This window comes from Ovis aries, chromosome 24 (assembly GCF_016772045.2).
Source record: "Ovis aries strain OAR_USU_Benz2616 breed Rambouillet chromosome 24, ARS-UI_Ramb_v3.0, whole genome shotgun sequence".
NCBI lineage: Eukaryota > Metazoa > Chordata > Mammalia > Artiodactyla > Bovidae > Ovis > Ovis aries.
The window spans coordinates 21,947,840-21,962,402 of NC_056077.1; the positions used below are offsets into that span (position 1 = coordinate 21,947,840).

General features: G+C 52.3%; 1 protein-coding gene across 2 annotated transcripts; it reads left to right on the forward strand.

Moving 5' to 3' along the window:
- The first annotated feature begins 3,501 nt into the window (after window positions 1-3,501).
- On the forward strand, window positions 3,502-7,731 carry CHP2 (calcineurin like EF-hand protein 2). Of its 2 annotated transcripts, XM_015104128.4 has the most exons (7): window positions 3,502-3,782; window positions 4,194-4,266; window positions 4,358-4,438; window positions 4,566-4,696; window positions 4,872-4,933; window positions 5,903-6,025; window positions 6,247-7,731. In XM_015104128.4, the coding sequence occupies exons 1-7, from the start codon at window positions 3,506-3,508 to the stop codon at window positions 6,298-6,300; spliced, it is 801 nt and encodes a 266-aa protein (XP_014959614.3). In that variant the 5' UTR covers window positions 3,502-3,505; the 3' UTR covers window positions 6,301-7,731. The 2 variants fall into 2 exon arrangements, with proteins under 2 accessions (XP_014959614.3, XP_060262293.1); XM_060406310.1 differs by lacking the exons at window positions 4,872-4,933; window positions 6,247-7,731.
- The last annotated feature ends 6,832 nt before the right edge of the window (window positions 7,732-14,563 follow it).

The following is a 14,563-nucleotide window of genomic DNA, read 5'->3' on the forward strand; positions in this document are numbered from 1 at the left end:
CCTGATGCGAAAAACAGACTCACTGGAAAAGACCCTGCTGCTGGGAAAGATTGAGGGCAGGAGGAGAAGGGGATGACAGAGGATAAGATGGTTGGGTGGTATCATGGGCTTGATGGACATGAGTCTGAGCAGGCTCCGGGAGTTGGTGAAAGACAGGAAAGCCTGGCATGCTGCAGTCCATGGGGTGGCAAAGAGTCAGACACGACTGAGCAACTGAACGGAACTGAACTGATTCTTGCACATGCATTTTTCCAGTCGGACCTCTGTTATACTGAAGTTGGAAGTATTGCTTCCTCAAGAATGGCTAGCAACTCTTATTGGAGAAGGCAATGGCAACCCACTCCAGTACTCTTGCCTGGAAAATCCCATGGACGGCGGAGCTTGGTAGGCTGTAGTCCATGGGGTCTCTAAGAGTCGGACACGACTGAGTGACTTCCCTTTCACTTTTCACTTTAATGCATTGGAGAAGGAAATGGCAACCCACTCCAGTGTTCTTGCCTGGAGAATCCCAGGGACAGGGGAGCCTGGTGGGCTGCCGTCTATGGGGTCGCACAGAGTCGGACATGACTGAAGTGACTTAGCAGCCCCAACGCTTATGCAGCTTAAAAGCAGAAAGCAAGCATTCAGCCTGAATCCTGTTCAACAGATTCTTCAGATGAAATTCTCCCCAAAGCATCCCTCCTTGTAAATGCCCTGAAAAGATGTGGCCAAGTATATATATGAAGTTGATTGGGATGCTACTTGTGTTCATGAAGCAAGAAGGGGTTCTAACGGAGTGTTTTCCTGGAAGCTTGCGATGGTGTGGGGACGCAGGTTGTTAATGACTCGCTGACCTGATTTGCATCAGTGCAGAGCTGACTCAGAGATTAAGGCTGGAGGAGCTCTTTCCAAGATCAGCAGCCCAAGCTGGCCTGAGGTGATTATTGCAAACTCCCAGGGACTGTTATCACCTCCTGGGTTCAGAACCTAACCTGACCGACTCTCCTAGGGATGCACTGCAGTGATTGCTGGGCTTCATTAGGGAGCAGCATGGTTTCCTGAATGCTTTAGTCCTCAGGGGGCATCGAAAGGGAACCGAGCATTCTTTGTGCCAGCTGTCTAATCCTTGGGGTATCTGAAAGAGCAGAATGCACTTCTTAGATCAATATTTTCAAGGCTTATCTGATGTGAGACTCTGCCTGGGGCTAGAGGCTTGATTGTTTCCCTCTCTCCAGGGTGGGTATGAACTTGAACCCTTGAAATGAACAGCTTGCCTCTTTTCCCCTTGGGAAATCTGTGTATACGTGTGATTATGATGGGGGAATACAGGGTAATGATACGTGCAAAGCTGGACTTGCAAAGTGGTGCTTGTTCCTTTTCAACATGATTTTCTCAACTTTTTTTTTTTTTACATCCCCATTGAACGAGCACTGTTAGACTTTTTTTCCTTAACCACCCCTCTCCCATGGTATTTTAATATTACAGATTTGCTGTTGTTGTTCAGTAGCTAGTTCAGTTCAGTTCAGTCGCTCAGTCGTGTCCGACTCTTTGCGTAGCTAAGTCGTGTCTAACTCTTTGTGACCCCCTTTGAGGACAGACGAAAGTGAAAGTCTCTGAGCCATGTCCAGCTCTTTTCGACTCCATGGACTATACAGTCCATGGAATTCTCCAGGCCAGAATACTGGAGTGGGTAGCCTTTCCCTTCTCCAGGGGATCTTCCCGACCCAGGGATTGAACCCAGGTCCCCCACATTGCAGGCAGATTCTTTTACTAGCTGAGATATCAGGGAAGCCCACCCCCACCCCTGACCTTGAGGATGGATGATTTGTCATAACTCACAACTTTTTAAGTGATGGCAGCATCCACCATAAAAAAGTGGAAAGATGGCCTTCCAGCTAGTTGTGTGAGTTAATGCATTTAAAGGGCTTTGCAAAGTGCAGGGTCCGTGGTGAGTGTTCAGAAAAATGAGAGCCCTTGCTGCTGTGGTCATTATGTTCAGGGTGGTCACAGTGGGGTTTGTAACCCTCCCCAGGCTGCTGTGGATTCTTTGGTACTTGAGGGCTGGTCAGAGGTCTAAATCAGTCCCAGCCTGGAGCTTCTACCAGAGCTGACAGGGTTCATAGGGGAGCAACTGGGCTGGGAGGGGACTGCACCAAGAGGACCCCCAGGACGCCCCATCTAAACATGGCTGCTGTTCCCAGATATATGCTCATGGTGCCAGGCACGAGAGAGGGCCTAGTGGTGTCAGATCTCCTGATTTCTCAGAAAACAGGAATTTTGGAAATTTGGTTCCATATCCGCCCACGATACAGGAGACCTGGGTTTGATTCCTGGGTCAGGAAGATCCCCTGGAGAAGCGAATGGCAACCCACTCCAGTATTCTTGCCTGGAAAATTCCATGGACAGAGAAGCCTGGGTGGCTATAGTCCATGGGGTGGCAAAGAGTCGGACGTGACAGTAACTAACACACGGAACTATATTCTGATTTTTAAGCATTTACTCAGTTAGACATCAACAATGTTATATGGATCAAACAAAACAGATAAAACCAAGAAATGCCGACTTGTTCAGAGTTAGAAGCATAGCTGGGATTCCAATCCAAGTCCTCCAAATCCAGTGCTCCTTCCACTTAAAAGAGCCCTTCATCTATGCCCCACGACCCTCCACACTCCAGCCCTCTTTGGAGTTCCTTCAAGGCCACTCCCACTGCCTGGGGAAGGAGCCCAAGCTGGGGCCTTCCCAGACTGGGACCAGGGTGTCTCGCTCCCCTCCTCAGCCGCCACCCACTTCCCAGAAGGGCTTGGATTCTCTCTCCAGATGAAGAAGGTCGGGACCTCGAGCCTTGCTCTTTAGGACCGGGGAGGCCCCGGGCTGGGAGGGCCGGGCCGGGCGGGAGATGGCAGGTCGGTGCCCCAGCGAGCGTGGGAACGCGGATTCGCGGGGCGCGAGGTGGCGGGGAGGCGGACTCGGGGGATGGGGGGCGAATCCTCGGGCTGGGGGCGGATCCTCGTGAGGGGGTACGACGGATCGTCGAGGAGGGGTGGACCGGAGAGGAGGGCGGACCCGCGGGGGTGGGAGAGGTGGACCCAAAGTGGGGAGGAGGACCCGCGGTGGGCGGGGGGGAGGACCCTCGGGGAGCGCGGACCCGCGGGCGGGCGGGGGGGAGGACCCTCGGGGGGGAAATGAACCCGCGGCGGGGGAGGTGGGGACGGATCCTGGGTAGTGGGGCGGACCCTCTCTGGGGGAGGTGGGGAGCGGATCCGGGGTAGGGTGCGGACCCGCGGGGGGGCGGACCCTCTCTGGGGGAGGAGGACACGCAGGGGGTGGGGACAGACCCGCGGGCGGGGGGAGAGGCGGACCCTCGGGAGGGGGCCGGGCCCGCGGCGGGGGAGGTGGGGACGGGTCCTTGGCTGGGGGACAGACCCGCGGGCGGGGGAGAGGCGGACCCTCGGGAGGGGGCCAGGCCCGCGGCGGGGGCGGGCCCAGCCCCGCCCAGCCCCGCCCCGCCCGACCTCAGAGTCTAGGGATGAAACCGCCTGTTGTTCGCGCCCGCCCTGCTGACCCCGCCGCCCTGGGCCCGGCTTTCCATTCGCCCGGGTCGCGGGTGGGAGGCAAGGAACGCCGGGGTTCAGGAGCCTGGCTCCCCGCCAAGGCTGCGGCCTTCGGCCCCGGGGCCACAAGGCGGCCGCGCCTGGGCGGCGGGCGGGGAGGACGGCGGCCCGGCGGCAGCTCAGCCATGGGCTCCCGCAGCTCCCACGCTGCCAGGATCCCCGACGTGGACAGCCTCCGGCGGGAGACCGGCTGTGAGTGCGGCGCGCCGCGTCCGGGGGCCCGGCGGGGTCCCGGGCGGCTCCGGTGGGGGTCCCGGGGCTTGGAACCTAGGAGATCCCGGCAGCCCGGCTCGCTGGGGGATGGGGGCGCGTTCACCCAGGGGTCCCGGCTCCCGGTTTGCGGGCGCCTGGATAGCCCCGGGCCGGCATTGCACCGGATGGAAGGGGTGGTTTTGGTCTCCCTGATCTCCCAGGTCTCGTCACGCCCGCCCCCTCCCTGCCCTCTCGGCCCCGGGGAGCCCTCCCTTCAGCCAGCCTTCCGCCCCCAGCCCACCCCCTGCGGCCGCCAGGTGGACGGAGCGTGCCCTGGGATCCCGGCGCGTCCCCAGCGTCCACCTTACTCCCCCGACCCCCTTCTTACCGCCCCTCGTCCCCGCCCAGCAGTCTCGCAGGCCAGTCTGCGCCGCCTGTATGACCGATTCCAAGCGCTGGATAGGACCGGCAAGGGCTACCTGAGGTAAGCAGGAGCTGGCCTTCTGACCTCTCACCTCTGCTTTCTGATCCTGTCCCCTCCCTGACCATCTCCTCTTTGAACTTTGTCTTTCCAGCCGCCTGGATCTGCAGCAGATCGGGGCGCTGGCCGTGAACCCCCTGGGCGACCGCATTATAGACAGCTTCTTCCCAGACGGGTAAGCCTCCCAGGGGTGGGAAGACGGAGGTGAGAGTTTGTCAGGGGAGGTCAAGACCAGAGGCAGAGGGATGGTCACGGTGAGCACCGCTTCTGCCCCATTGCCCACCTGCCCTCTCCCCTCCCAGGAGTCTGCGACTGGACTTTCCAGGCTTTGTCAGAGTCCTGGCTCATTTTCGACCTGTGGATGAAGAGGAGGAAGGAAACCGGGACCCCAAGGAACCCGAGCCCCTCAACAGCAGAATGAACAAACTTCGCTGTGAGTTTGTGCCCCCCTCCCCACAGTGAGACCCCAGATTTACCATGCCCCATGAGAGGCCCCAGGCCCCCCGTACTCCCTTTGGGAGCCCCGCCCCCCCACTCCCCCAAGATGAACTTTTGAGGGAAGAGAACCAGGGAAGACCCATCCTTTCCCTCCCCCACTTTCTTCCCAGTTGCCTTTCAGCTCTACGACTTGGATCGAGATGGGAAGATCTCCAGGCATGAGATGCTGCAGGTTGGAAGAACGCAGGGGCAAGAGATGTGACCCAGTTGTGGAGGATGGGGAGATGGTTTGTGGGTGGGAGATGCAGATGACTGGGGTCTTGGGTGGGTAATGGGAATGAGTGGTGTTGGAATGTGGGTTAGTTGGGAGATGGAATGGGGAACATTTCGGTATGAGGTTGGACATAGATCAGTGGCTCTCAATGTGGGGGTTGGCGGGGGCGGTGAGGGGGGGTAGGTTTTGCCCCCTGAATGATATTGGCAGTATCTAAGAAACATTTTTGGCTGTTGCGAATGAAGAAGGGGAAGGGGCAGTGCTCCTGACACTTAGTAGGCAGAGGTCAGGAACTCTGCTGAACATTTTACAATACACAGGGTGGCCCTCTGCCCCCATGACAAGGGGTTATCTGGCCCCAAATGTCAACAGTGCTGAGACTGAGAAACACTGATGAAGTGGAGGATGGATTTGGGACTAATTGAAGGATGAGGTGGGGAAGGGGGTGGAAGATACATGAAGGCTGGGTAAAGAACCCGCCTGCTAATACAAGAGACACAAGAGATGTCGGTTCAAGCCCTAGGTTGGGAAGATCCCCGGTGAGGGCATGACAACCCACTCCAGTTATTCTTGCCTAGAGAATCCCCTGGACAGAGGAGCCCCGTGGGCTACATTCAATAGGGTCAGTAGGGTCGCACAAAGTCAGACACGAGTGAAGCAACTTAGCATGCACGCAATGAACTTGCTGTATGTTGCTGAGGTGAACCTAGGATAGTGAAGGCCACATGGGGGGTTGGATGGAGAAGTGACGAGAATTATTGGGGGTTGTGGTGGGAAGTGAGTGGAACGGGGTGAAAAGTGAAGGAGGGATGGATTGTAAAATGGGTACTGACAGTTGGGGTGATGTGGACAAGGTTTGGGGGTTGGTGCTCATGGTCCTTGTGCCTCCTCTTTATGGCTATCTCTGTCTCCTCCTCCAACTCCCAGGCACTCCGACTGATGGTTGGGGTACAGGTGACAGAAGAGCAGCTGGAGAGCATCGCCGACCGCACGGTGCAGGAAGCGGATGAAGATGGGGATGGAGCTGTGTCCTTCCTGGAGTTTGCCAAGGTTAGGGTGCCCTCAGGCCTGGGGAGCTGAGATCAGGAGTCCCTGGGGACTCCTGAGTCCACCTGAGATCAGGTGGACATGGGGGATTATGTTGGAAGGAGGAGGGCATAAAGAGAGGGGGCTCCAGGGAAACATGGGGCCTCGGGAATGGGAAAGGAGGTTGGAAGCATAGAGGTTTGGAATTCAAGCCTCTTGACTACCACCCATCTCGCCCTCCCCAGTCCTTAGAAAAGATGAACATCGAACAGAAAATGAGCATCCGGATTCTGAAGTGACCCCCGTTGTGCCTTTGGGTAGCTTACATGGACCAGTTCTGCTTGGGATTCATCCTTGGGGAGGCACAGCCCCAGTGAACTGTATTCTTACATCTACACTGAGCTCTATTTAGGGCCAAGGAGAGAAAACCGGAAGGATGCGTATAATTCACCTGATCTCAGATCTGTGAATGGGCCAGAAATCTTGGCGGTTTTAAGTGACCGAAAACCCAAATCAAAGTTAAAGAAGAGTTTTATGGACCCATACATTGAAAAAGTATGAAAGTATCTTCAGAAAACTGGGAAAGTCTGGAAGTGTCTCAGGCCCAGCTGGATCCAAGGGCTCAAAGGATGCTATTGGGACTCAGTTTTTCTCTGTCTCTCATCTCAACTTTCTTTTGTGTTGGATTCATTCTCAGGAGGGCTCTTTCCTTGTGGTGGAGGATGGTCACGTGCAGCTCCAGGATTCCATCCTCCTAGCGTGGGAAGAGATTTTCTTTTTTCAACAGTTCCAAGCAAAGAGTGTCCTTAGCCCCACTGGAGCCTTGTCCCTTCTCCAGGGGATGGGACTCTCTATTTGGCCAGGATTATGTCGTGTCCCAACCACTAAAGCCAGGAAGTAAGGCCTGAGGACTCAAGATAGGGTAAGGGGTAGTTGCTTCAAGAAAATGAAAGGCTCTTATCAGAAGGGGAAAAGATATTGATCAAGTGAAACAAGAGGTTTCCATTACTGTTGGGTTGACCAAGTGGAGGGATTCTTAAAGTCTGGTTTCTTAAATGGGTTTTCTCTGATCTCATAGGTACTTGCCAGTGTGATGAGGATGGGTAGCTGGGGAAGAGGTGATGTAAAAATAATAAAGAAGACATCTTCCTAGAGTATGAGATAATTAAAAGGTTTGGGGAGTACTTCCTTTTTTCTCATGGTAAGATGTTCAAACATTGGCATTTCACAGAATAGAGTATAAAAGTCACATAAAATCTGGAGATTCTATGTCCATCACGAAGAAGTCTGGCTGTACATGTAGGAGATGCTGTGGGAACCCTGCCTATATCCCTTCCCAGGCCTGTGCTGGAGTTGTCTTGTATCAGCACATGGGAGCCAACTGTGCTTCTGTCTTCCTGACTCTGCCTTCAGTGATGTCAGACTTGGTGGCTTCAAACTGCTGTGTTGGGAGTCTTTCTTTACATCATAGACACTGGCAGATGCAATAGTCTGGGGCTTTTCTGCTTAGAAGAGCCTGTTGTTAAACATTTATTAGCATATCAGCTGCCTGGCATTCACCATTACTGTGTATGCCAATGACTTTTCCCCAGCTTTATTGAGGTATAATTGGTGTACAAAAGACTACATATAATTAAGGTATGCAATTTGGTGAGTTTGGACATATGTATACTCTTGTGTTACCATTACCACGGTCAAGGTAATAAACATATCCATCATCTCCAAAAGTCTCCTTGTGGCCCTTTGTTTCTTTTTTTTAAATGAGTGTAATGTGTACTAAGAACATGTACCGTGAGACCTACCTGCTTAACACATGTTTTAGTGCACAATATTATTGTTTACTGTAGGCACTACATCGTACGGCAGATCTCTGGAAATTACTCAGCTTGGATTGTTGTTCAGTCGTAAAGTTGTCCGACTCTCTGGGTGCAACTCTGACTGCAGAGAGTTCCTATCTGTCACTATCTCCCGGAGTTTCCTCAAATGCATGTCCATGGAGTTGGCGATGCTCTCTAACCATCTCATCTTTAGGTGCCCCCTTCTCCTCTTACCTTCAACCTTTCCCAGCATCAGGGTCTTTCCCAATGAGTCAGCTATTCACATCAGGTGGCCAAAGTATTGGAGCTTCAGCCTCAGTCCTTCCAATGAGTATTCAAGGTTGATTGCCTTTAGGATTCAAAGGTTGGTTGAGATTCAAGGGAATCTCAAGAGTCTCCTTCATCACTGCAGTTTGAAAGCATCAATTCTTTGACACTAATCCTTCTTTATGGTCCAGCTCTCACATCCATACATGACTACTGGAAAAACCATAGCTTTGACTATATGGACCTTTGTTGGCAAAGTGATGTCTCTACTTTAATACTGTGTCTAGGTTTGCCACAGCTTTCCTGGCGGGCTACAATCTATAGGGTTTCAAAGAGTTGGACATGACTTAGCGACTAAACAATAACAACAACGTGTATACCACATTTTTTTTTTTTTTTTTTTTTTTGCTTCTGAACCAAACTTGGTCTCATTTTATTGGCTCGAACAACACAGGGCAGGAAGACTGTGAGGACTGACTCAAAGACATTGGTAACAAGTTTTGGTGACCTAGATAGGACAGATCATGGCCTTTTGGCCTGCACCAATCCCCTAGGCTCCAGTTTGCTCTAGTGGGAGGACTGCGTGGCTCTGGGAGGGTCATGTTAGGATGACTGACTCTAATCTCTGAGTACACTCTTCTGGGGTAGAATGGTGGCAAACTCAGAACCACTCTGCCCAGCAACCTGGTACCCAGGTGTGGTGTGCACCCAGCGTAGCCCCCACAGTCATCTGGACTGTGCCCCCTTGAGCGGGTCCCTCCCACTGTGGCATTTCTGGGGATCAGAGACTGAAACTCACGCGTGTCTGTCTGCTGTCTCTGGCCAGTCTCCCATGCTGCTGGACGCCAGGGACAGTGGGGATCCTTGGACCAGAGGGAGCCCAGCAGTCCTGCCTGCTGTCTTGCCAGCGATCTGTCTCTTGATCTCTGTACACGATGTCATAGCTGCACCAGAGCTTCTTGCTGTCCTTGCTGACCTCCAGGGGTCAACAGTAGGATTCTCCATCATCACTTCCAGTTTAGTGAAGGAGCATGGGCAGCCCTGTGAGCCAAGAGGTGAGACCAAGAAAAAACCCAGATCATGGGTACTTATGAAAAAACAGAATGAGTACTCTCAGTCCAAGTTCAGGAAAAGGCACTAAAGACACCTGAGCATGAAAGGGTCCCAAGGGAGGCATGAGACCAGTGACCTGACTTCCTCCCGAAGTGGGCTATTGGCTATTGGCTATTGGCTCTTGCCCTCCAACATCAACCAGTCAGCACAGGAACCTGGACTAACCACCCACAGAGACCCTTGACTCTGGCGAGTGACCTCTGGCTCCCACTGAGGGACAGCAAGCCAAGGAAGCTAGGACCTAATCAGTGTGCCACATGTACATAAGAGGGACCTGGAAAAGAGAATGTCCTTGACACCCCCCAAAAGGGATGGAAATGCAAATCTCAGCTACTCTCCTTGACAGCAAATGGTTCAAAAAGATGGAGAATGATGGGGTCAGGAGGCTTCTAAGCTGGCACTCCAACTGACCCTCAAGGAGCCCTGGCTGACTCCGGATATAAGGGCAAAGACTGCTGAATTCTTAGTGGACACCAGTGCTGCTTACTTGGTTCTGAATGCTGGATTGCTTCCCAGGTGGGTCAGTGGTAGCGGATCCGCCTGCAATGCAGGAGACGCGGGTTTGATCCCTGGGTCAGGAAGATTCTCTGGAGAAGGAAATGGTGACCCACTCCAGTATTCTTGCCTGGAAAATTCCGTGGCAGGCTACAGTCCGTGGGGTCAGGACTTAGTGACTAAACAACAACAAAAACCAGATCAGGCAAACTTGGTCATAAAAAATTGTAAAATTATGGGGCTGTCAGGGAAGGCCTGAGAAAAGACATTCATAGAGCTACTAGAGTGTGAACTGTATGAACACAGGTAAACCCATTCCTTCTGGTTCATCCCTGAATGCCCTCTACTCCTGCTAGGAAGAGATATCTTACAGAAACTGGGGGTAGTGTCTGTACTAAGTTGCTTCAGTTGTGTCTGACTCTTCGTGACCCTATGGACTGTAGCCTGCCAGGCTCCTCTGTCCATAGCATTCTCCAGGCAAGAATACTGGAGTGGGTTACTATGCCCTCCTCCAGGGGATCTTCCTGACCAAGGGATCAAACCCATGGTCTCTTATGTCTCCTACTGAGAACTGGAAGGTGGGTTCTTTACCATTAGTGCCACCTGAGAAGTAATCCCCAAATTGAGGGTTACTCTCCACCTAATGGGAGACAAATTGGAGACTGGTGTCCCCTTAGACAAAGGGGCAGAAGATGATAATGTTAGTAACAGAGGACAAACCTCCCCACACAGAGCAAGTCCATATCCCTGGAGTAAATCCTGAGATCTGGGCCCAGGGACAGGTAGGACCAGCTACCAGAGCCAGTCCTATGATAGTCCACCTAAAACCCAGACATACACGGCCAATAGAAAACAGTACCCTCTCTGCCAGCCTTCCCCTGTGACACAGATCCTAAATGACCAGGGCCTTATTAGACCAGGCCAATTGGCCTGTAATACCCCATCCTCCCCCTAGAGAAACCCAGTGGAGAATATTGGCTGGTGCAGGACCTCAGGGCAATCAGTGAAGCCACTGAAGGTGTACATCCAATTGTCCCTTAACTGGTACACTGTGCTGGCCACTCCACTATCGAATAGGACCTAATATTCTGCCCCAATCTCTGGAGAAATGACCTGGGGAAATGGACCAGACCCCCTGGACCACTTGCGTGACCCTCTGTCTGACCTGAAGCTTCTCTTCTGAGAAACAAGTATGGCAAGGGAGACTCAGAACTGACCATAAGCCTTGGGTCAGGACCAAAGGCCTAGAGATCTGCATTTTCAGGAAAAATTTGACAGGTGAGTCTTATTCTTTTGCTAATATTTGGGCCATGGATCTTAAACTGTCTGGGGTCCTTTGTCTCCCAAAGGTTAGACAAACAGGGATCGCCCATCTGAGGATGAGACTGGTCAGGACCGAGGCCTGGGGGCAACCACACAGACCTAGAGAGGTTCCTCTCCTCCACTCAGGCCATCCATGCTCAGCAGGAAGCAGTTTCTGAAAAAGACCCAGGCCCTCGGCGTCCCTTCAAATCCACACAGGGAGGAGCAGGACACAGGGCAAAGGAGGAGGACCCAGGGCAGAGGAGGGGTTTGTCACCAGCGAAGCCCATACAGAATCCCCAGGGAATAAAAACAGAACTTGGGTGATAAAAAGTAAAGTCCGACCTTGTTTCCTCTGTGCTGAGTCTAGTTCACTGGCTTCCAGGACAGCACGTGGCCTAGCGCCAGACCTTCCCAACAGGATTCCTGGTGCAAAGTGGTGGTGCTCAACCTCAGCCTCCCATACCGCATTTTTATCTCTTCATCTGTTGATGGACATTTGGATTGATTATTGTGAATAATGCTGCAAAAACACATGGAGTGCAGATATCTTTTCAAGACAGCCGTTTCATTTCCTTTGGATATGTGCTCAGAAGTGGGATTGCTGGATCATATGTTAGTTCTATTTTTAATTTTTTGAGCAACCAACCCCAATGACTGCTTCCTACAAGCATGGGTGACAGTCTGTCCTGGGGGCTTTGCCTGCTGTAAGCATGTGCTCAGCTTCTGTGAGAGGGGCTGGCTTAAGTGCCAGGGAGTCAGTGACCGTGGAGGCAGCTCTCAACCAATGAGAGATGGACTGACTGTCTGAAGTGGGATCAATCGTGTCCGATGGTTTGTGACCCCAAGGACTGTAGCCCTCCAGGCTCCTCTCTTGATGGGATTTCCCAGCAGGAATACTGGAGTGGGTTGCCATTTCCTTCTCCAGGGGATCTTCCTGACCCAGGGATTGAACCCCCGTCTCTTGTGCCTCCTGCATTGGCAGGCGAATTTTTTACCACTGTGCCACCTGGAAATGGAAAGCTAAATACCTGCTTCCTCACCTCTCAGGTGGAACAACAGGGGCATGTTCTCTTCACTCTCAGACTCTCCAGCAGGTTTGAGCCCAGTTGCTCACGGTATTAGCCTATTCCTATGGTACCATTTGGCTCCTTTTGTCCTGTCCCTCTTTCCCCTACCAGTGTTTCCTGGGTCACCTCACAAGCAGACACCTTGCTCTCCAAACCTCGTCTCAGGACACTCTGGAGAAACTCAGCTTGACATGTGCCGGACCTTCCAGAACACAAGCTCATGGTCCTCTGGTGTTGCTGGTGCTCCACGGGACACTTAGAAGGAGCCCCTGGTTAGGTGTCTGTGCAGCTCCTGGTGTTTTCTGAGTCCAGGGAATTTGAGGTTGTGCAAAGACTATGCACCTTTGGGGCTCTAGGAACGTGGAATTATCTGAGGTGGTACATTGACCCCACCTGGACTTTCGCATTTTGATTATGTGATTCTGACAGATAAGTTTCACAGCTGAGGGGAGGGGGCAAAGAGGATGTTTGATTTCTGATGAAATTTTGGGTGTTTGTCCGAGGACTTCTGCTTGAACAAAGACTTTTTGACTGAGAGATGTTTTCCTTGGTTTTTGGCTCCAATGGAAGGTAGGGGGAGGGTATAAATCTCACTGAGTAGTTATTTTTCCAGGCACTCTGGGGGAAGATTTGGGCATGGAGAGAAGGAGAGGAGAGGGAGGGCGTGGGTGGGTGGAAATCATTCTTTATAGTTGGTCTTTTCCCCATTACAATGTTTCTCAAATTTTCCTGGAAGTAACTATCATCTGATTTAAAAGTTCAGACCCTTGACCCCACTTGAGAGCTCGTGAGTTTCCAGAGAAATGTATATTTTTAATACATGATTCTGATATTGGAGGTTCAAAGATTGAACTTTTAGAAACGCTGGCCCGTAGGCTCTGGTTCCACACCTGCTCTGTGTCAGTGACTAGTTGTTTAATCGCTAAGTTGTGTCTGATTCTTTGTGACCCCATGGACTGTAGCCCACCAGGCTCCTCTGTCAATGGGATTTTCCAGGCAAGAGTACTGGAGTGGGTTGCCATTTCCTCCTCCAGGGGATCTTCCTGACTCAAGGATCAAACCTGTGTCTCCAGCATTGCAGGTGGATTCTTTACCACTGAACCACCTGGGAAGCCCACCAGTGACTAGTGCTCCTGACCAATAAGGGTCCCGGAAGGCCTGGGAGATTCCCCTAGTCTCTACTTGCTGTTGTGGTGGGTGGGGGAGCAAACCGCCCCCACCTTTTCTTAGCCTGAAATCCCCTGTATCTTGCTGAGCTCAGGAGGTTGGAGACCTTTGTCAGGCAGGAGGGTGGGGTGTCCATCTGGCTGCTGTGGTATAAACTGGTTGAACCTCACCCTCTTGATATCGACTCTGACAGAGTAGCCAGTGGATTTGTTCCATGGGGAGGGGGTGCCTGATGACATGGGCGGGGAGCCCTGTGCTCTGAGCAGCAGCTGCCAAATGTCAGTGATTTTCTTGCCACCCTCGGCACTGTTGCCATACAGTCTCTGCGCACAGTGCCATTATTCACTTATTATTTGCCAATGAATCGACTTGTTTAAAAATTTATGTGTTTGAGCTTATAAAGGAAACTGAATATTACTCTTGTAAATTACAAACTGCCATAAACAAAATAACCATACAAACACAATACATACAAAGGAACCAAAAAAAAAAAAAAAAAGTCAAGAAGGGAGATTAGCAAGCGTTGCTAAGCTGCTAAGTCACTTCAGTCGTGTCCGACTCTGTGCGACCCCATAGACGGCAGCCTACCAGGCTCCCCCGTCCCAGGGACTCTCCAGGCAAGAACACTGAAGCGGGTTGCCATTTCCTTCTCTAATGCATGAAAGTGAAAAGTGAAAGGGAAGTCGCTTGGTCACGTCTAACTCTTCACAACCCCATGGACTGCAGCCTACCAGGCGCCTCCATCCATGGGATTTTCCAGGCAAGAGTACTGGAGTGGGGTGCCATTGCCTTCTTAAAGAGTTGTAAAAGACAAACCTGCCTGAAACACAACTCCTCTGTGACGATCTGAAGGATGGAGAGAGAGAACCATCTTGTCACTGAGTGATTGGGTTTATTTAAAGCTGTGGAGTCATCTCGGAAAATCATCTTGGGTACATGAGCAATGCCTTTCCTAACACATTGGGATCCACTGGCTTGGGGGAACTGGGAGACAGCAATCCTGGGTCCAGGGACCACTTTGGAGGTAGCCATTGGTGGGTTGGGCATCCAGCTCCTCAGATGGGCTACTGGTCGGTCAGCTTGGGTTTGGTAGAGGGTGGCCACGTGGTGAGTCCGCTCACCAGGTAGGGTCCAGGACAAGAAGCAGTGAGTGACGACAGATGAATTGTTATAGATCTGGAAACGCTAAGAGCAGCAGCCCCTTGCTGACATCTGTGTCCAGATCTGGTTAAGACTATGAGCTTGGCAACAGGGCTTGTGACCCTGGCCGCCTGCTGGACTCAGACAACACAGTCCTGCAGGGAGGGGCTGGGGGCTTGGTGCTTGGGATT

Bases quoted from the DNA above. Each gene is read 5' to 3' on its own strand.
- CHP2 (XM_015104128.4), top strand. From the start codon at position 3,506: ATGAAACCGCCTGTTGTTCGCGCCCGCCCTGCTGACCCCGCCGCCCTG. The intron at 3,783-4,193 runs GTGAGTGCGGCG...CCCGCCCAGCAG, and splicing joins CCTCCGGCGGGAGACCGGCT to TCTCGCAGGCCAGTCTGCGC. The intron at 4,697-4,871 runs GTGAGTTTGTGC...CTTTCTTCCCAG, and splicing joins CAGAATGAACAAACTTCGCT to TTGCCTTTCAGCTCTACGAC.